The following is a 22,312-nucleotide window of genomic DNA, read 5'->3' on the forward strand; positions in this document are numbered from 1 at the left end:
CTATAAGTATTCCAAATGTTGTAAATAAAATTAATATAGGTATTAATATTGTTTATGGAATGGTATGAACCTATGAAACTTAGAGATGGGAAATTAGGAATTATAGGAATATGTTGACAGGGTAATGGGCACTTAAAGAAATCTGTGTGGATGACAGGTAGCCAGTCTATGGCAGGAGAATGATGTTCATACGCATCCAAGTTTACTGTGCATGGGCTTTACATGCACGGTATACTGCCTCCATTTCTGCTCATTGTTCAACACCCCCAGTGCTGTTTGGGAACTTTTACCATCTGAACACCCCTTCATGCACTGCAGTTCTCCCTACTCCCTGTGGATGGAATTCACCCCCTCAAGGTTCAGACTCCCAGATGGGACACATGGATGGGCTACCATTACATTATCTGTAGAGATCTAATTGCTTGACTGGAGAAAGTGGACAAGGAATAAGGGTATAAGGTCCCATCTTTAACCCCAGGAAAAGTCTTTCTAATTTTGTACTGTGATTTAAATCCTTGGACAAGTTTTTCATGGGGGACTTTGATATAACAATAATAGGCTTAGGAAATCTTTAAACTTAATCCCAGTTTCTTGGGGGCTACATACACTAGTCAATCTCTTCATGTTTGATATATAGATCAAAATCTCTGACCCCTATACTGGCATGTGATTTTTAAAATCAACCTTTGGGCAACACAGAGGAATGACAAGTGGCATTTCCTCTCCCAGCTTGAGGCTTCTGATTGAAAAGTGTGTCAGCTGCACTGGCGGGTGAGCAGTGTGTAGGACAGATGCAAGTTATCCTTGGTGGTGTCCTCAGCAGCTCTCTAACCCAGGGTGTGCTTTTCAGGGAAACAGCTGAGGATTCAAACCTGACCAGCTAAAGCAGTTAGCAGGGTGCTGGTCACATGCGGAACCAAGTTGTGGCATATTCGTAGTTTGGGTTTTAGGATAAAATTTCTTATTAATAAATACAAGTCTAAATGTGAAAATTCTTTATTTCTATTATGTTCTCCTTCCCTCAAACACTGGACAATAGGAGAAAGGAGAAACTTGTCTGTTCCATAGAACTCAATAAGCAAAGACAAAGCTGGAGGACTTGAAGTTGCATTTACTGATTTAAAATAACATGGACATGTTCTCCAGGTACTGCAGAACAAGAACATGATCGAGGCATTGCGTCAGTCAGCAGAAAACCCAGTTTATATCAAAACTTAAGAAACCAGCATTGTAAACCAGATTTGGCTTTTCTTTCATAGTTTAAAATGTGAAAATTTGATTAATTTATTTATTTATTTTTTTAAAGATTTATTCATTTTATTACAGCCAGATATACACAGAGGAGGAGAGACAGAGAGGAAGATCTTCCGTCCGATGATTCACTCCCCAAGTGAGCCACAACGGGCCAATGCGCGCCAATCCGAAGCCGGGAACCTGGAACCTCTTCCAGGTCTCCCACATGGGTGCAGTGTCCCAAAGCTTTGGGCCATCCTCGACTGCTTTCCCAGGCCACAAGCAGGGAGCTGGATGGGAAGTGGAGCTGCCGGGATTAGAACCGGCGCCCATATGGGATCCCGGGGCTCTCAAGGCGAAGACCTTAGCCGCTAGGCCACGCGGCCGGGCCCGAAAAATTGATTAATTTTGTAAAACTAACTGCTGAAGCTTCTCAGTTGGACAGGAGAGTGAAATTTTATTGTTTAAACCCACTCCAGTTAGCATCTTTTTTTCACTGTTGAAAAATTTGGGGTGAGTGGTTGGACTGGTGGTAAAGATAGAGCAACCCACATTGGAGGACCTCAGTTCTGTTCTTGGCTCTCCCTCCTGAATGTAGATTCTTGGTATTACAGACCCTGGAAGGTAGCAGGTGATGGCTGAGATAGTTGAGTTGCTGTAATCCGCATAGAAAACATTGAATTTCTGGCACCCTGCTGCAAACATTTAGGGAATACAGCAGAAGACGGCTCTTTTGTGCCTGTCTATATGTGTTCAGTTCATTCTCTCTCTGCCTCTCAGGAAACTAATTTAAAATTGTTTATTACCTCAATGTTTTTTTCAATAGTAAAAATTTATAGATTTTGTGCCCATTATAGATTATTTTTCCTTTTCTAATTTGATCTCTTTGGCAAAAAAGAAAAAGAAAAAGTTAACATAATGCCAAATGCATGAAGAACAAGTAGATTGTGCTGATATTTGCTTCTTTTCTGAGAACATTTTAAAGAGTGTTTCTAGAACATAGAATTCTTGTTCTCCCAACAAGAAAACCAATTAACCCTGTGCAAAAGACGACTACCATAATTATACTTAAGATCCCAGATACAAATGGTTTTCATTTTTACTCACTTTTATAAAGCAGAAAAATTATGTATTAGTCTAAATTAGTTTTTGATTTGCATCTAAGTGCTTGAGGCACTCGCCTTTGGAGAAAGGTCAAAACTAAGTTCTTTGAAGGCTGGTGGATTCATTGTTACTTTGCTCAGCAAGAAACAAATACCTGAATTGAAATTTTTCTTCCTAGAAAATCAAATCCTTGGTGCTTCTATCATGAAATAATTTGCATACCATCACATACCTTCTATTTTTATAGTTAATAAGCGCTTCTGCTCTTCACGATTCTGACCAGTTCATGCGTGAATTACTTGAGAACATTTACCCCTATTCCTGTGATCAAGAATTTTTCCATTGAGTAAATAATTCCCATTTTAAACCTATAAATAGAAGACATTCTTGAAAATCATATGAGTGGGCTATCTATATGCAAACTCTAATAATTAGCCTAGCCTAAGAATGAATTGGGGCAAACCTCTCTTTTGCAAATTAGAATCAGTAAAAGAATGTGCAATTTCACCACTCCATGATGAAGTCACTCAGTCTTTCTGACTATAAATGAATCAAATGATAAATGCACCTAATTGTCCACCTGGCAAGCTGAGACGGTTACTATGCACATGGAGAATGGCTCATCAGGCCATGTCTTCAATTCTCTTCCCAATATACAATCAAATTGCTCACATGTTTGAATTCCTTGAAAGTTTGAGGCTGCATTAACTTTTTTTTTAAGATTTGTTTATTTTATTACAAAGTCAGATACACAGAGAGGAGGAGAGACAGAGAGGAAGATCTTCTGTCCGATGATTCACTCCCCAAGTGAGCCTCAACGGGCCAATGCGCGCCAATCCGAAGCCGGGAACCTGGAACCTCTTCCAGGTCTCCCACATGGGTGCAGTGTCCCAAAGCTTTGGGCTGTCCTCGACTGCTTTCCCAGGCCACAAGCAGGGAGCTGGATGGGAAGTGGAGCTGCCAGGGATTAGAACCGGCGCCCATATGGGATCCCGGGGCGTTCAAGGCGAGGACTTTAGCTGCCAGGCCACACCGCCAGGCCCGGCTGCATTAACTTTTTACCCAACTACTGGATCCTTCATTTTAAAAGCAAAGTTTTCTGTTTCTTAACATAATTTACTTATTTGTTAGAAGGCCAAATGACACAGACAGTAGGACCAAGAGAACCTTCTACATGCCAGTTCACTCCAAAAATGGATTCATGGAGTAGTGTTCTTTTATGATTAAATTGTTTCACTTGGTACAATGTTTCCAAGGTCCATCCATATTGTAGCATCTGCCATAATTTTCTTTTTTATTAGAAGTGAATAATACATTGTACCTACAAACCACACTGTTGATCCATGCATTTGTCAGTGGGCAGTTAGATTATTTTCCATCTGCTTCTTATTGTAAATAATGCTGCTACAGACATAGTGCATGGCATTCTCCTTGAGGCAGAGCTCTAAAAATGTAAGGTTTATGTTTTCATTTGAAAGGCAGATTTATGGACACACACACACACACACCTTCCATCTGCTGGTTCATTCCCCAAATGGCTGCAATGGCCAGAGCTAAGCTGATGCAGAGCCAGGAGCTTCTGGGTCTCCCATGGGGTGTAGAAACTCAAGGCCTTGAGCCATCCTCTGCTGCTTTCCCAGGCCACAAGCAGAGAGCTGGATCAGAAGTGGAGCAGCCGAAACACAAACTGGTGCCCATGTGGTATGTTCTCTAGAGCTGGAGGATTAGCTTGCTAAGCCACACATTGACCCCTGTGCTTTAAATTCTTCCAACATCCACATATACATCAGCATAGCTATTTCTCTAAAACATCTTTACCACAGTCTTCTCCTGGGTATCTTTATTCTATAGGCACTCATCTCTTTTTACTTTCAGTTCATCTCATAGGAAGGAGCTTGAATGTCAACTCCAAGGACAATGACCAAAACACCAGGTGGCTGCCACACAGATGCTCCACGCATTCCTGAGACTTTGAGTTATCGCAACAAGCAGATAACAGTATTCCAGGGCTAACATATATTCCCCATCTTGAAACATTTTTCCTGCTGAAATTGGATGGCTATATAATGCTGTTTGTCACTGTAATTATTGCTAGTTTTCAGAAAACAATACATTGTGTTTAGAGGAATTAAATTTGCAGTAGAATGAAATAGAGAATGAATTTTTATGAATGTATGTAATTATGCATTATTAGTCATAGAGGGGAAAACACATTCTTCATTGTAAAACATTGACAGTTTACTTATCATTCAATTTCAGTAAAGTGGTCCTTGTATTAATGGTAAAGAATGTTACTGTTTTTCCCAAAAGCTGTCATGCTCCTGAGTACCTTTTTACTTACAATCGCAATGAGTCCACTAGGAATATTTTAGATTTCCTTCCGTTTCTTGAAAGGGAGCAATAGAAAAGAGAAATAATTTGCTTCCTCTACTTAGTTATGTATAACAATGTGTCTTCATGAGCCTCGGGTATGTATGCACATATTGAAATGATGTGCAACATTCCATGAGTATTAGCATCTGTCATGAGGAAAATGTCATTGAACTGGAGAGTTTTTGAGTAATTTCTAATGACCGAAGACCACCAGTGTGTAGAAAGAATGCTGCCACAGGTCTCGATCTTCTCAAATACTCATACGTGAGTATTTTGAAGGAATATTGGTATTAATGCAGCATCTCTATTATTTGTGTTAATATAACAGTTTCTTTGTGAATAGTAGTTAATTAATACCCTTATTGTTAAGAGATTGCAGTCACTTATCAATGTGTGAATACTTCAAATTATTCCTATTGGCTAGTTGAATTCATTGCAAGGACAAGCCTTCAAGTCCTCCCATAATGAGTTGGGCTCCAGAGATCAGTTTGACAATGGGATAGCTGTAATCACAGGGCATTTTTAAAGCATGTAAGAGTTCTACACTAAACCTTGACTGACTTTCTCCATCCTCTGCTTGTTTCCTAATCTTTTCTCCTGCCACTCTCATTGTTTGGCATTCTCACTCAGTGCAGTCCTCCATGTCTGATCTTCACCAACAATTTGGAAATATCTCCCCAGGCAAATTGTTCTAGTCACTCTTATCCAAAAAAAAAAAAAAAAAAAAAAAAAAAAAAAAAAAAAAAAATCTTTTGTCATTGTTGTGTACCTTAACACTGTGTGTAAAAGGCATGTTTTCATTTTAGACAAAATTGTCCAAATGAAAGCATGGAGATTACCAAAAGATGCTTTTAAAGTTTCTAATATTTTATAGACAGCAAATGTGAGTGCTAGCATTCACTGGTTCACTACCAAAATGCCTGCAAAAGCTTAATGTGCACTGGGCCAAAGCCATGAACTAGGTACTCAATCCAGGCCTTCCACATGCATGGCTGGGGCACAATTACTTGAGCCACAGTCTTGCGGGGTATGCCTTAGCAGGAAGCCGGAGTAGGAACCCAGAGCTGAGATTTCAACCCGCACACTCTCATGTGAGGCATAAGTATCTTAAACATCAGGCTGCATGGTGCTACAATAACAACAACAAAGCATTTTTAAAAGCTGCTTTCTTGCTCATTTACTCAGTTGGAAAAATTTTCATGATAAAATTCCTATGCATTGTTTTCGGTACTAGGAAACATGTACAAAGCTGATGGCAAGGGCGACAGTCAAATGGAATAAAAATCATGACGCTATAAAAAGCAGTAGAAACAGTCATTCTGGAAGCTAGGGAAAGATGGCCCAGCCAGCTTTTATAACGTGGGTTAAGAGGTCACAGCTCAGAAATGGGTCAAGACTCAAACCTGTAGGATTTTTTTTAAGTGTTTATGCTCATTGGTAGTGTGTTGACATTAGAATAAATGCCAAATAATCATATAAATGCCAACTTTTTGCATGATACTAGAAGTTTATACTTGTCCTATGAAATTCAATAGTTTAATAACATACAAATGATGGCCAAACATTAAGTCAACTCTCATCTAATCCAGTGGCCATAAGAGCATGCCAGCAGTGACTCACAGGATGATTCCAGTTTTTAGTGCCCTTCAAGTTCCATCCGGTAAAGATGGAAATTGGTTTTCATTCTGATTTTCTGCAGCATATGCAATGTATTTATACTCAATATGAAGGTGAATGCTATATTCAAAGTTTCCTTTACTCAGAAAATTAAGATTGTACAGGTGCATGCACATCCTTTTGGGAACCCTTTAAAACTTGTATAAGACAATGGTATGAATGATTCAGATTTTTAAAACAAGCCTGTGGCTAAAAATAGCAAGATAGCAAGCTATTTTTGGTATTTATTTTCTGCTACAATAGAACAGCAAACTCCAAAATGCAAGTATAACATAAATGTTGCTGTGTTCACATTTAGCATTCAGCTCACACAGTGTGAAGGTAAGAGCAAGCAATGGGCATTTTTTCTAAGTAACAGTTCATTTCACCATTTCAACAGAGATTCATTACTGTTCAGCCTTTCCTCAATATTCCATTAGAACAACATAACCAGAGATTTTGATGATAAAACATTCCATCCCTACCAACTTCTAGCAAGAGAAAAAGAAGTGCTTCAGTCTTTTTAAAGTTTTTATTTTATAACCAAAATATTTGCATCAAACTCAATTTTATGCAGATGAATAATTTTATTTTGGTAGTCACATGATTTTTCCATTTATAGTAAGATTCCAGGGTGGGAATAAAATCCATTCTTGATTTCCAAATATTCCTGATATTATTTTTATCATATAATCTCAAATATTAAGCTGCATATCAACACATTTCTTGTGTAAGTGTCACAAACTCCTATGCAAACTCCTACATGTTAGTCATTCATACACAATCATTGATTTTTTTCATTTGGGACTTTTCATCCTCTTCCTCCTGCTTGATGACTTTAACATACCTGTATTCATATTTATCCATTCTGATAACTTCCAGACTTGTTGATTGACTGATTGGTCTGATCAGTTTCAAGTGTAATGCCAGAGGGACCACTCTGTCTTCCAAGGGCTACCTTATGAGAGCTGTATGACAATACCCGCTCTTCTTTGGTAATTTATTTTCAATGTTCCCTCCCAGAGAGCCACTCGTTACCTGTTGGTTTTAGTTTCCACGTGAGTTTGACTTGATCAAGTAAATGGGAAAACTAATGTATGACAAATTATATATCAACCTGGAAAGATAAATGCGGCAGGTGATAGTGCCAAAGCATACTGGATAATGAAAAGCAAGAGAGTGTACAAAAGGATTTTTTTTTCCTGATATGGGAAAATAACAAATTTTAAAGCATTAGATAAAGTCTGAAGTGGGTGATAAATAATAGTCACTAAGAAACCAGGAATGTTTCAAGTCGGCTGCTAACCTGTGCTCTTGACGTCCGCAAGAATGGCCATATCTCATGAAGCATCACCAAAACAGCCACAAATTTTAATTGTTTTGGAAGTTTGTAGGCTGTGTTGGTGTGTGTTTAATGTGCTTGCTAGTAGTAAAATGATTTACTTCTACAATAAGTTGATTGGTGTATACTATTTGCTGTCAATAAGCTATGCCTTACTATACTAAGATTTATGAAGAAATACTTTACAGTTTTTCATCTTCAGTTTAAAAATCAATAATGACAGTAAACTTCTAAAGTTTTAGTGGTGATCTGATAACACCTTTTTATTGGTAGGGAACTTTTTATTTAAAAAATAAAATTTTAAAATAATGAAGAACTCTTTGCCCCAAATTCCTATCATTTCTGTTTCTACTTGCTTTGTTCTTTAACATTATTATCACCTTTAATTTGTCTTTGTGTGACAAAATTTTATGCTGGAATTGACTTAAAGTCATGCTCCTTGGAATGAGCTAACCAAATTTTCCTGGGAAAGAGATTGTCATACTAGAATAAAAGTTAAAGACAAAAAAATCTGGATTTTTTTTTAAAAGGCCAAAAAAAAAAAAAAATAAGGCAAAGAAAAATAGTAAATATACAGAACTGTCAAAAATTACTCTATGGATATTTGAAATAGTATCCTTTTTTAAAGAGTTATTTATTTTATTACAAAGTCAGATATACAGAGGAGGAGAGACAGAGAGGAAGATCTTCCATCCGATGTTTCACTCCCCAAGTGAGCCGTAACAGGCCGGTACACACCGATCCAATGCCAGGAACCTGGAACCTCTTCTGGGTCTCCCACGCAGGTGCAGGGTCCCAGTGCATTGGGCCGTCCTCAACTGCTTTCCCAGGCCACATGCAGGGAGCAGGATGGGAATTGGAGCTGCCGGGATTAGAACCGGCGCCCATAGGGGATCCCGGGGCTTTCAAGGCGAGGACTTTAGCCACTAGGCCACGCCGCCGGGCCCAGTTGAAATAGTATCTTACAAAGGCACAGAAAGCACTAAACTCATGTTATACATTCACATGATCTTTCAGAATGCATAAGTGCAATATTTGACCTTCAAGAAAGAGCAAAAGATACATCAAAATGCCATCCAGGTCAGCAAGCAGGAAATCCCAAACATTGTGTTTGACACTCCTTCCCCCCTAGCTGCCATCTGCCATCAGTCACACACAGTACTGTTTGACCTCCCACATATTTCTCTAGCCCGTGGATTTCCTGTCTCATTGCGAATGCTCTTGCTCACACAACACCATCTCTCGATTGGTAATGTAGAAGACAAACATGCATTCTTGCATCTAATCCAATGTTGTTGTCCTCTCTTCTTCATACCTGGACAAGCGTCGTCTTTCCAAATTTGTTCTTATTGTCAAATGCTCTTGCTTTTCAAAGATCCAGGGTTTGCTATTGCTTTCAGGGTGAGCCCAAGCCGTAACATGAAAACTTTGTGAGTTTGGAGGTAGCACCAAATTGCAAACTCCTTTGTTCTCTTCTTCACATTGCATTCTCATCTCACTGTTTTGTTTTGGTTCCCCACATGCCACGCCCTGGCTCGTGCACCAGGGCCTTGGTCCATTGATAACACTCTTCCCGGAAATAATCTTTACCCTTCTGAGCCTAAGACTCCAGTAATTATCTTTTCAACCCAAGAGATCTAGTTTGTGTATGGATTCTTCCAGAAGTCTTTCTTTTCTTGTATGAAACTCTCTCCTCCAGTAAATACAATGTCTGTGGTGAAAACATTTTATCTGACACTAGCCTATATGCTTGGAGAGAAGATAGACTATCAGTCATTGCGAATTTTTCCATAGAAACTTGTGTTTATTGAGTAAGAAAATACTTGTGATGTTTTCACTATGTTCATTTTAAAATTTATACAACTAGGTAGTTCTAGCTGGGAATATTTTAATCAGAAAAAGTCCATAACATATGTGCTTAATACAATTAAATATTATAAAAAGGTTTAATTAAAATGGGGTTTAAAGACAGTTTTAAAAAAGCTGGTTGATGTGTTATACAGAGAGAAGCGTGTAGCATTTGGAAATAGTATTAAAATTCATTCAGAATTCAGTTGAAGGAAAGGTAGCCGAAAGCAGGAGTATGATCATGCATGAGCATGACACGAGACACAGGTTTATGACTTAACTTTTTATTCAATCACTCAAGGGCTAACAACTAGGAAGAATAGAGACAGAAGACATTGATAAAACAAGACCAGACCAGTACATTAGGATTTCACAAGATGTGGCAAAACTAAATTAATGTATTCTAATTAAGAACTTATTATTTTTGAATAATTCTGCTTTTGTTCCACCTCACAAAGAATGTATAACACAGGTGACAACTTTCCCATAGCCCTTATTCCCCTCCAGAATATTTTTCACTGAATCTCCCCACACCTCACTCCCAGCATTAACTGTCACCAGCCACATTACAACCATGACAGCTAAGAATGGAGAACACCTTTATTTTTTCTCTAAGATGTCCTGAAGAGCCTAAATTATGCACTCTTACTTAAAGCACATCTCCCCTTCTTTTTCTAGTTTCCATTTATGTAAGTCCTGACAAATCTGGACCAAGTAAGAACATCGCACCACATCAAGTCCTATTCCAAAGCCAACATTCATTAGACATGACATAAAAATAGTTAAGCGAGATTAAATAGAAAAGCTCAGCCTGCTAATGATGATTTGCCCACATGGATTTAGCAATTTTTTAAACTCTCCCTGGGATTGTCCTTGGTGCCCTCTTAGAACTACTGGCTTCAGACTTGTGTTTTAGAGACCAACGCACAACTTCAGATAGGCTGAGAACAAAGTCCTGTTCTGCCACTTAACTATAAAATTCTTATCAGGATAATTCAGTGTTCTGTTCTAGTAAAGAGAACAAAATGAGATTTACAGGTAAAACTTTGAGCATTGTGATAGGTTCATAGTGATAAGTAAGCACTCATTATCACTGTCTCAATTGAATATTCCTTAAAATAAATGTATATTTACATCAAAACTACTGTATAAATCTTCAGAATTATTAGCATCCAGAAGAGTACTTTTCTTTAGAAGGCTTATTTGTTTAAAGATGGATCAATGGGAAAAGCAGAGCGTGAGAACTCTTCCGTCCTCTGGTTCACTCCGCAGATGGCTTTAGTGGCTGGAACTGAGCCAAAGCGAGGAGCCTAGAACACTGTGCGGGTCTCGCACCTGGGTACGTGGTCCTAGCACTCGAGACATCTGCCTTATTTGTTGATGGATATTGTACACACACACACACACACACAGGTGGCTGTGTTTCATGTGGCTTAAGATGATCATTGACTGACTCTTAAATGTCTAAACAAGAAGATGAGAAAATACTCAAACTGACTGGTAGGATCCAATTATCCTTGTTCAATGCAGAAACTGTGTACCACTCTGGATATCTATTACTCAGTGGCATTATTCACTCAATCATCCAGAGTATTGTAAAAACGTCTTTTTTAAGATTTCTTCTTATTGTAAAGTCAGATATACAGAGAGAAGGAGACACTAAGAGGAAGATCTTCATCCATTGATTTACTCCCCAAATGGCTACAATGGCTGGAGCTGAGCTAATCTGAAGCCAAGAGCCTGAAGCCTCTTCAGGATTCCCACACAGGTATCGGGTCCCAAGGCTTTGGGCCGTCCTCGACTGCTTTCCCAGGCCACAAGCAGGGAGCTGGATGGGAAGTGGGGCTGCTGGGATAGAACCAGTGTCCATACGGGATCCTGGGCATTCAAGGCGAGGCCTTTAGCTGCTAGGCCACGGCGCCAGGCCCTTAAAACCTTTTTGACGGCTCTCTATTGGTTTTGTTAGAGCCTGTCAGTTTATTGCATTCACCTAAATAGTTATCAGTACTAAACATCTCCTAGCACATAGTTGTATGCAGTTGGTATGTGACTCTACATATGTCAGAAAGGTGAGGTGTTTGACAACTGACACATAGCAAAACCCATTTGATCGGAGTTCTAGACTTACACAAAATATCACTCCCTGGTGACACCCTCATCCCACTGTGCTCTTTATGGAATTTGTGTGCATTGTTGTGTTGACACAACACAGAAGCCAGTATGACTTCTGTGTTGTTCTGTATTTCTGTAATTGATGAATGGGGTGGACAAGTGCGTATGTGTTGGGTGAAGGAAAAGAGATTCATTAGAGTGCTGCTAAATTTCCTAGCGAGTCTGTTGAATTTCTTTTAAGGATATGCTTTGTCTCTTCCTCATTCTTCCTCACAGTATTTGTTTTCTAAGAGACACATCAGTGCTGTCCGTGTGACAACAGCCATCTATTCTTTGCCATCCAATTTTTCCAAACATAGGTCTAGAGATAGCTAAAAACACTATAATACATATTTTCTGTGTTTAGTTGAACAATTTGATCACATTAGTAATTATTATTGTCATTTATCAATTCCTTTAATGATAGGATGTCACCAGTAATTACAAACCTGGCCTAAAATGATATGGGTAGATGTCCTGTGACCTAGGGCCAAATGAGATTCACCTAGTTGATTCTGAAGATCTTGGCAGGGCTTGGTTACATGTCCAGAAACAAGCTGGCATTCATGGGGACAATGTGGTTCAGCCCCCCATTCTTTTCCTCTATCCTGGCCTGCCATGCCATACTTCCAAGGCAGTAAGAGACATAAAGTAGGGAAATCTCACTATGCAACTGCTTGCTGAGCATCTGCTTTGTTCACTTTGGCTCATAGGACATGCTAAATGTCATGGCTTAGGGTGGAAAAGTGGGACCATTTTGACAATCTTATATATAACTTAAAAATGAATTGTTCAGGGCCCGGCGGCATGGCCAAGCGACTTAAGTCCTTGCCTTGAACGAGCCAGAATCTCATATGGGTGCCGGTTCTAATCCCGACAGCTCCACTTCCCAGCCAGCTCCCTGCTTGTGGCCTGGGAAAGCAATCGAGGACGGCCCAAAGCCTTGGGACCCTGCACCCATGTGGGAGACCTGGAGGAAGTTCCTGGCTCCTGGCATTGGATCAGCATAACACCGGCCATTGCGCTCATTTGGGGAGTGAATCATCGGACAGAAGATCTTCCTCTCTGTCTCTCCTCCTCTCTGATATCTGACTTTGTAATAAAAATAAATAAATCTTTAAAAAGAATTAAGCAGAATATGAAAACAATAAATGGTTCTATCTAGATGAAGGGCAATTGGACAAAGTGCATAACTCCTTAGCGCCACAGGTTCTTCAGTTCTAAATTGCTAATAGCATTACCAATATAATATGATTATAGTGAGGATGGTTAACTGCAGTGGGAATTTGGGACTATGGTTTAGATGTCACTTGGCACATCTGCATCGCATATTGGAGTGCCTATGTTGACAACTGGCTGCCCTGTGCCTTGATCTGCCTTCCAATTAATGTTCCTGGGAAGCAGGAGATGGCTTAAGTGCTTGAGTTTTTGCCACCCATGTGGATGACAGACAGAATCAGGGCTCCTGGATCTGGCCTGGATTAGCCATGTATGCTGTCTGTTCAGGTAATTAGCAAAAAAGGAGATATCTTTCTTTCAAATAAATGAACTTTTTTTTTTCTTTTTAATTTATTGAAAGAGTTGAATTTGGAAAGGCATAGAGAGCTGTTCCATCTACTGGTTCACTCCTCAAATGCCTGCAACAGCTGGGCAAGCAAGCCACAACCAGGATCTTTTCCCGGGTCACCAACATGAGTAATAAGAGCTCACACACCTGGGAAAATGTCTGCTTTTCTCAGGACATTAGCAAGCAAGTGGATTTAAAGTGGAGCAGCTGGGACACAAACTGGCACGTATGAAAACAAATTTTTTTAAAACAGTTGATCGTGTCGAGACATGAATGCAATAAAAGTTTGAACAATTTAAGTGTAAATGTAATCACTAACATGATGATGAGGGCGATAAAGTTGAAACATTCCCTGCTGAATATTGGCAAATATGTAACGGTGGCATATAGTCATCACAGTAGTTCCTGAAACAACTTCATTTGTGATTTTTTGCCAGCATTTATAGCAAGAATATCATCTGTTCGTGTTACAACAATTATAAGTTTAGCAATTTATGCATGTCTAATATTCTAGAGAAACAGATTTAACATTGAATACCTGTTGGGGTATATTTTTGTTTATAATCTGCAAATTTTTAGCCCTGTCTTTTATGAATTTTGTATTAATGTTTAGACAAGGATAGCAAGGTTCTGAATGATTTTGACTGGCATTTCTTAAGATGTCATAATAGCATGTAGTGTGCTCTGGATGGTCATGAGAACATAGGTCCACACTGCTTAAGATTTCAGGGACGTCCAAGTCACCTGCGGCACATCTGGCTCAAGCCTCTGCACTTCTAACAAACTGCCATACAATGAAACGCGACTTCTTCCTCAAAACCACATTTTAAAGCAGGGTAGGTTCTGTGGCACAGCACGCCAAGCACTGCTGGGGGTACTCTCACCCCATACCAGAAGGCCTGCGTTTAGTTGTGGCTAGTTTGTGCCTTCAGTGGAAAGTCAACCAGTACTTGAGTTTCCCCACTTATGGGGGAGAAGTCTGGTTTAGCTTAGGCTGTTGTAGGCATTTGGGGAGTCAAACAGCAGTTGACTACTCTCTGCCTTTCAAATAAAATATGTATTAAATTATACATGTATGTATATTTACAATATCCAACATATATTTATGTTCAATGAGATTTAAAATTATTTTGTTCCTAAATCAAAAAGATGTTTTATCGAATTTAATACTAGCACATGAATTAGTGAATTATTATGCTAAAGTGTTATTGAGGTCTACAGATTGAGTAGTAGCTTACTGTCAAAACTTGGACATTATCAAGAGTGGGCCCTTGGCACAGTGGTTGAGGCACCAGTGGCACAGCAACATCCCATATCCTAATATCTGAGTTTGAGTCCTGGACCAGCCTTCGATTGCAGCTCCCACTTATGTACACGGCAGGGGGATGATTGTGACCCAAATTTTGGGACCCCTGTCAACAACATAGGGAAACTTGAGAATCTGAGCCTCCCAACTTCAGCCTGGCCCAATCCTGGCCATTAGAGGAGTTTGGGAAGTGAAGCACTGGATGGAAAATCTCCTATTTCACACACTTTGAAATAACAGGAAAATTGATAGAAATTCATAAAGCAATATTAATATGAACACTCTTATTTATAATTTTATTTCTTTGGAAGCCACTTGGATCACAGAATTTGGCCCTTAAACTAGTACAGGAGTTAGTGCAGACTGCTTTGCTCAAGTCACTATGACTAAATGCACTGGGCTGTATAACACAATCAAAGCATTCTCTTAAATACTTGCGTAGTATACCTTCATTTGAAGCACACAATTTACTAAGTGTTTTCTACTCCTGGGCATCAGTTATTACTATAAACAATTGATTCTATAGAATGTCAGATAGATACAGTTGTGTATATAATATATATATATATATATATATATATATATTTACAAGTCTTTGTAAAGCACTGTCCATGGGGAACTGCTGTAGAGATTTGGACACCTACATCCCACATCAGAGCACCCAAGCTCCATGCAGGTCTCCACTTCCGACGTGTGCTGCCTGTCAACGTAGACCCTAGGAAGCAATCGGGATGGCTCAAGTAAGAGAGAGGGAGACCTGTATCAACTTCCAGGATGCCATGTCCCATTTGTCTCAGTCTTGGAAAACTGTGGGCATTTGGAGAGTTTACCAAAAGTGAAAAAGTTCTCTCTATTGCTCTATTGCATCTGTCACAAAAAAAAAAAATTAGTTTGAAGAACTAAGCAATACTGGTACAGCATTATTCCAAAGCTGTAGGAAATAAGGTAGATTTGGATGTATATCTGTCGACCTCAGAATAAATCCTAACAGATCTCATCTCCCATAAAAGAAGAAAGGTTAAGCAAAAGCTGACAATCTAGATGAAATGGAGCACTGTGATTCCTATCTAAATGCATGTATAATTAAGTAGAAATATATTAATAGTGAAATATTTGTCCTGAACTTTCAGACTCAATTCATACTCATCAACACTGACATACTTTGCAACTCCTCTTTACCATATCTGTCATGTATTAGAAAGTTTTATGATGGGGTATTCTTCTCCAGATAAGAGCATGGTACTGTAGCCCTCCTCTTGCTCTGCTTCTAAGCCTTATGAGAAAAACTCAGTTGTCAAGGATGAGGGTCATTATTTTGATTTTGGTGGGAGGAGACAGCGTTTTGATGACATTGGAACAGAAACTAGCAAAATATTGACATTTATTGTGCATTCAGTATGGGCTGTATATGTCTAATATTTTTCTCATGAATGTTTGCAGTTGGGAGAGCTGTAAATATGTCAGAAGCGTCACTCTGCATATTTTCCCCTTGCACTAGTATGATGGTAGGCAACCTGGAGCTACTTACATTGTCACAGATAACAGTAACGTGATGCCGTATCCAAATGGAATGTGGGACCTGTGATCTGCTGTGTATTCTCAAAGACTTTTCCTAAATTTTAACTATGTGAAATTGTTCAAATTATGTACTTGATACATTTCACATATTTATATAAGTGGGCACTACAGAAAGTTGATGGAACATGAAATCACGATTGCAGTGAAAAAAAATCTCACAAGTCATGGGGCTGTTTCATCACATGCATTATTTGTGAACTTTCTTCAGACATTCCTCAGGTACAATCTAAGTTTAACCATGACTTCAAAAGTCCTCTACAAAACAATGGTTTCAAAGTCCTCAAAATTTTTACTTCGTATCATGTTTGGTTAACGCTTTTTGAGCAAGGGACTTTGGGATCACACAGTCTCTATGTTAAGCTATCATCTCTCATTTTGATTGCCTGCAGCTATGTCAATAGACAGGAAGTGCCTCTTTTCTAATCAAACCTTATTTACAGAAATACAAGTGGGTGCTCTACCAGATTTTTACTAAATATCAAACTTCTTGGACCACTGGATTTGATCTCAAAGTCACCTACAGTTCTGGGGTTATAGTTTCCCTGCAGTATGTGGTTTTATGGCTAATTCATCATTCATGCCTATGGAATATAGCCCTCCCCCCTCCCTGCAGCGTCTCTTTAAATTCTGAATCCAAAAGCTTATCTTGGTACATGCAAGTGGCCCAGGAGAGTATTTTCTTAAAAACATTTCTTTCTGAGGAGGAATTCTGCGACTGTAAAGATAATGAGCACTCTACAGATGGGTCTTTCATTTCAAAAACACATGCAGTGTAAGCAGAGATATGACACTTTCTTTTATTGTTGCATTTTTAATTTTAGGATTTGATGACTTTGTTTGGCATTGGTTAAGTTAATACTGCAGCTTTTGTTGGAAGTCTAGAATCCTTGGTTTTGTTAGGGGTAGAGTTGGGTTCTAAACATAGGCAGGCAAGGTATGAAAAAACTTCTCAAACTTAGCTAATTTTGGTGCTTCAGAAAATTTAGATTGCAGCTAAAATTCAAACATGCATCCTCATATTATCACTACTAATTCCAGCGTGGTTCCCAGCACAGTCACCATGTTATCCCTCTATATAAAAACACACATTAGATTGATAAGCAAGCAAGGAGTCTGTCTTACCTAGTTCTTTATACACTGGACTCTCAAATTGGAGATCCAATATATCATTGAGATCCCTTGGTTCACTCAATATTGAAAAACAAAACTAAACTAAGAAATTGTTACCATTAAAATAGATTTTATTGTAAATATGGATTTCTTATCTTTTTGGAAAACGAGATCTTGGAAAGATCTAACGGTTTTGTTTTCACATGAGCATCATGAGAGGAGCAGCTGTTTCTCTTCTTACTGCTGTTCCCGCCACCCCCTGTCTCCCTAGCTAGGAGCTCAGTGTAGACCATTTAGCCGTCTTCCCAAGCTAACTGCAGCATGCTGCTGCGTGCCATTAAAAGCATTGGTTGGAGCTGGTGGCTTTTGCAGTATACATGATCGCTAGGGATCTAACTACATGTCACATTTTTTTCAATCCAGTCTATCTGCTTAATACATACTGCAGGAATCAAACACAAAACTCTGTATCTTATTAGGATATTTTCTGTGTTATCCAATGTTTTATAAATGCACTGTAAGGAAATGCTTATGCCAAGAAAAAGATAAGATTTCTGTTTGGGATAACTTTGCAGAATACAATCTTTCTCTTTTCATACTGGCTAGTAGAAAGTACAAATTTAATATGTCATATTCCACCCCCTCCATTTTATGTATTTTTGAGTCCCCATTGCATTAATACTATGGTTATTATTATGTATATTGTACCATAACCATCATTTATTCCAAAATCAGAATTCTTCAAGTATCTAATTATCTACGAGTATCTGTGTCATTGCTGATAATACTAAAACAGTATGCCTTTTGTAGTGTTCATAAATCAGTGGAGATCATGGCCTTGAATGTAATGGTATTTAACATGCTATAACTTGTCAAAATATGCTAGGTGATTTTCAGCAAAAGCAGCTCTTAATATTTGTCTTGAAGAGATCCCTTAGGACTCCAAGCCATTGAGTTAGGTCATTACTTTCAGCTTCTGTCACTATGACCAGAGATCTGTAACCAGCTGAGGTCAGGTGCCACATTCATAGCGAGGGTGGCCAGCTTGCATGCCAGGTGGGTCATGGCTTTACTTCAAGGTTTCACTTTGTTACTTGGGTCACTGATACTATGCAAGTATGATACATTTACAAAAAGCAACCTGCAACTGTTCTTATAATTCTACATCTTTCATAGACTAATTATATATCTTCAGGGTGTGGTTTCATTTACAATGAAAACACACGCTGATGTCTTGCCCTCTTTATGATTTGTGTTGTATTAAGGTGAGAGGGTTATCATGTTTCCTATTCTTAAAGGACACCTTCTTATTTCAGCAGACATTGAGAAAAGTGTGTAGCCATGACGACACAGGGAAGGTCCAGGCAGCCATCCCTGCAAAGGGCTGATCTTTCACCACACTGGATGGTTTTTCAGAATGTATTTAGAAAATTCTGCTTCCTTCCTAATTTTTTTTCCTTCTTTTCTCTCACCAGGAACTTTTTACCCCTGAATGCAAGTTTAAAGAATCTGTTTTTGAAAACTATTATGTGATCTATTCGTCCATGCTGTACAGACAACAGGAATCTGGCAGAGCCTGGTTTTTAGGGTTAAATAAGGAAGGGCAGGCAATGAAAGGGAACAGAGTAAAGAAAACCAAACCAGCAGCTCATTTTCTACCCAAGCCATTGGAAGGTAAGTTTTACCTACGCACAGTCCTTATGAATTTATAGCATGGTTGATTTTTATGTGGATGACATGGCTACAGGGAACCCTCATGGCATGTCAACACTGCCCTTTATCCTTCTGTAAGTGAGGATTACACAGATAACTATGTGAATTGTTCACTCAAGATTTGTCCCTTGCACACTGTGCTGTGTCTCTCCAAGATACATCTCATCTCCCTTGTAGTGTCTGTCACTGCCCCATCTGTACCCAGGTAACTAATTTATAAAATTGAATTTTCAATGATACAAATTTATGGGACAAAGTATATTAGAAAAAAGTTTGCATTATAGCAGGAACGATATTTGCCCATTTTGATGTTAAGTACTTATATTAAAAGGTACTGCAAAAAGGCCATAAAAATGGAATAAGACGAAAGTCAACTGTACTGCAGTTTCGAAGTCTCTGCAGTTTTTTTCATCGAGTACATCTCCATGAACTTTTGGGATATCCCTTTTACTTGTGAATTATAATTACAGAAAATGGATGGCAATTTAACCCTTTAAGGAACGTGTTATATTTTGGTTGTGGCACAACCTTCTTTAAGACCATTTATTTGTATTCCTCTGTAAAGAGTAGGTGTGACAGTTGCACTTTGTGTCCAGCCAGTTTTGCTTGTTAAGCAGAACCAGCTGCACCTTTCATATTAAGAGAATGATACTTCTGCAGAATCATTATCTACATGACATGTGTTTGACAAATATATAATACTTTTGATAATTCAATTGTTTTTGTCTTTTCAAATACATCTGTTTCACCTTTTGAAGATCAAGAATACATTAACTGAATAGCTTCAAGCTATCTTAGAGCATTCAGATTTTGTTTATTTCTACAGGAAAGGCTTAGCTATCAAAAAATGCATATTGGATTTGTACCCCAAATTCTCTAAGATAAACAGAAATGTTGACTTTTTTCTTTCCTAAATTTGCCAGATCATTACAGTTTATTCATAACACCTTTACAATTCCAATAATGTTGAAGTCAACAACGTTAAATTTTTCTCTGTAGCACTTAAAACCAAAAAACTACCCATCGGGCACTTTTAAGAAAGACAAAATTTTAGAATCTGAAATTTGACTTATTTTCATTACAAGGTAGATAAATCAAAGCAAAAAAAAGCCAATTTGTCCATTCCAAATCTATCATTAATATATTTTCTTTTTAAATAAATTGGTGCCATCACATTTTCCAATATTCATGCAAAAAAACTCAACTGAGTTGATAGCAGCTCGACAAAGACCTTGATTCATTTACCTTGCTGTGTCTCCTCACCAATTCTGTCTTGAATAGAGAAGGTATCAAAGTTAAATCCTTATCTTTCAGTTGTATTTATGTAATGGAAACCAAGCAAAATTTGTCACTTAGCTGGTTTCTAAATTTAACTCAGTTATCTTTTACATTTCATAGGAAATAATGAAGGTTCCAGTGATGTGATGTAATAATATCACTTTGAATTTCAAAAGTTATAGTTGAACTGGTATATTTGTATGTATGTATGAGTATGGAAAAGAGGCAGGGTTTTTTCACCTTATTTTCAAATAATAGCCAGAAATACTTTTAACACAAGGAAGGTAGGTACTGTAATGACAGACATGATTAAGCAGCTTAATTGATATAAGGAAACTTTGACCTTAATTTTCCTCTAACCACTGCAGGTTATAAATCATACCACTGCAAGAATGAGGACAGCCTAGGTACTTGATTAATTGTGGATACTCTAGAGGTGGTCTATTCACCCTCACTTGTAGTCAGCCAAGGTCTAGTTTCATTAGTAGTGGCAGAGAGAGACCGGAATGTACACCCAGGATATATTAGCTCCTTTTGCTACCTCATCGAGTCATTGGCTGCAGTCCTGTCGCACAGTTTTACATTCCAGTATGTATCCTACTGAATTAAAAACGCATGCTGTGTTGACGGACATAGAAGGTAAAAGCAAAATTTGATCACATAGGATGAGCTAGCATCTGCATTCTTTAACCAGATGGAAAGGCACCTCACAGAACATCGCACAGTTTCAAACACCTACAAGCGTCTGTGACACACTTGCCTTTCTGCTGGCGGGTGCCTGGGCCTCCAGTCCTCTTTCCCCCGGGATCCCTCAGAACGCCCTTCTCGGAACTCGTGTTCTCAAAAGCTGCCTGAGCTGTATTGATGATGTCACCAGACAGCGCTCAGACGATTTCTCAGATGGCTCCAGTCGCTGGCTTGCCACCCAGAGTGACATCAACTATCACATTGTTGACAACATACCAGAAAATGAGGTGCAAGGGAATGAAGTCCCACATATCATCTTCCACTGGTTGAGGGTCTCTTCCCAAAAGTAAATGAGGGGACAATGGAGATGATTCTCTCAAGCAGGTCCTGGCTGGCAGGGTTTATTTGTGTCACTGAGAAGTTGGCAGGAGTCATTAGATAGCTCCTGCACCACTAAGAGAAAAAATAGTGATTAAGGGTGTGTAACTACCTTGGTTCAGAAAGATCAACTGAATATATTGTGGCGGGCAAATTGGCTTACATTTCTGTGGGAAGCCTCTGTGTGTCTCCTAGTTGAAAATCTAGCTGCCCCCATTTTAGGTATGTAAAACAAAAGCTATGGAGGAAGCAGTGTGTGGGGTTTGCAGTGAAAATTCCTACCTTGCACAGGCATCCTGGGTGGATGGGATTGTCTCAGTCCAGGCAGGTGGCTCAGGTGTGCAAAAGTGCGGGCAGACCATTCCAGTCCCTAACCAAGGCCGTGTCTCTTTGTCCTGTCTCCAGTTGCCATGTACCGAGAACCATCTTTGCATGATGTGGGGGAGACGGTCCCCAAGGCCGGGGTGACGCCGAGTAAAAGTACAAGTGCATCAGCCATCATGAACGGAGGCAAACCAGTCAACAAGAGCAAGACCACATAGCCAGACTCCCCGGTGGTGTGACTGAGCAGCCCGGAGCGCAGTGGGGTGACTTCTCCTTGCTGGACATTCCTGCTCGCGGGGCGCAGGGCAGCAGGACGCCAGCCAGCGCTTGCTCCTGGCTGGCTCGCAACTTCTGCGTCTGCAGCGAATACCACTCAAGCTGTGGCACCCCCACACCAAGACGACACCTGGATAACCAGCTCAACTCAGACCATGGAATGCCCTACCAGATATGGAATGCCTTTTTAATATCTTTTCTGTGACTGTGAGTGACACTTCATGTGAATGACTTACTTCACAAGTACACTCGATACCTTGCCTGCTGACAGCTCCCCATAATCCTTTTTGAGTCCTGGTCCAGCAAAATTCATGTGTTTCAGTTCAATTTTGTAGCCCCAAATACTCCCGCTTGATTTCTAGTTAGCCGCTATAAACCTGTGCTGTCA

At 39.2% G+C, this 22,312-nt stretch overlaps 1 protein-coding gene across 1 annotated transcript in view; it reads left to right on the forward strand.

Moving 5' to 3' along the window:
• The window catches only part of FGF14 (fibroblast growth factor 14), a 166,079-nt gene extending 143,767 nt beyond the window's left edge, over positions 1-22,312 (forward strand). Inside the window, exons 4-5 of the mRNA XM_004577368.2 lie at positions 18,744-18,942; positions 21,730-22,312. Of these exons, the coding sequence (XP_004577425.1) occupies positions 18,744-18,942; positions 21,730-21,866 (336 nt within the window). The 3' untranslated portion in view covers positions 21,867-22,312. The remainder of the gene's footprint in view (positions 1-18,743; positions 18,943-21,729) is intronic.

The sequence above is a fragment of the Ochotona princeps genome, chromosome 12 (assembly GCF_030435755.1).
Source record: "Ochotona princeps isolate mOchPri1 chromosome 12, mOchPri1.hap1, whole genome shotgun sequence".
Classification (NCBI taxonomy): domain Eukaryota; kingdom Metazoa; phylum Chordata; class Mammalia; order Lagomorpha; family Ochotonidae; genus Ochotona; species Ochotona princeps.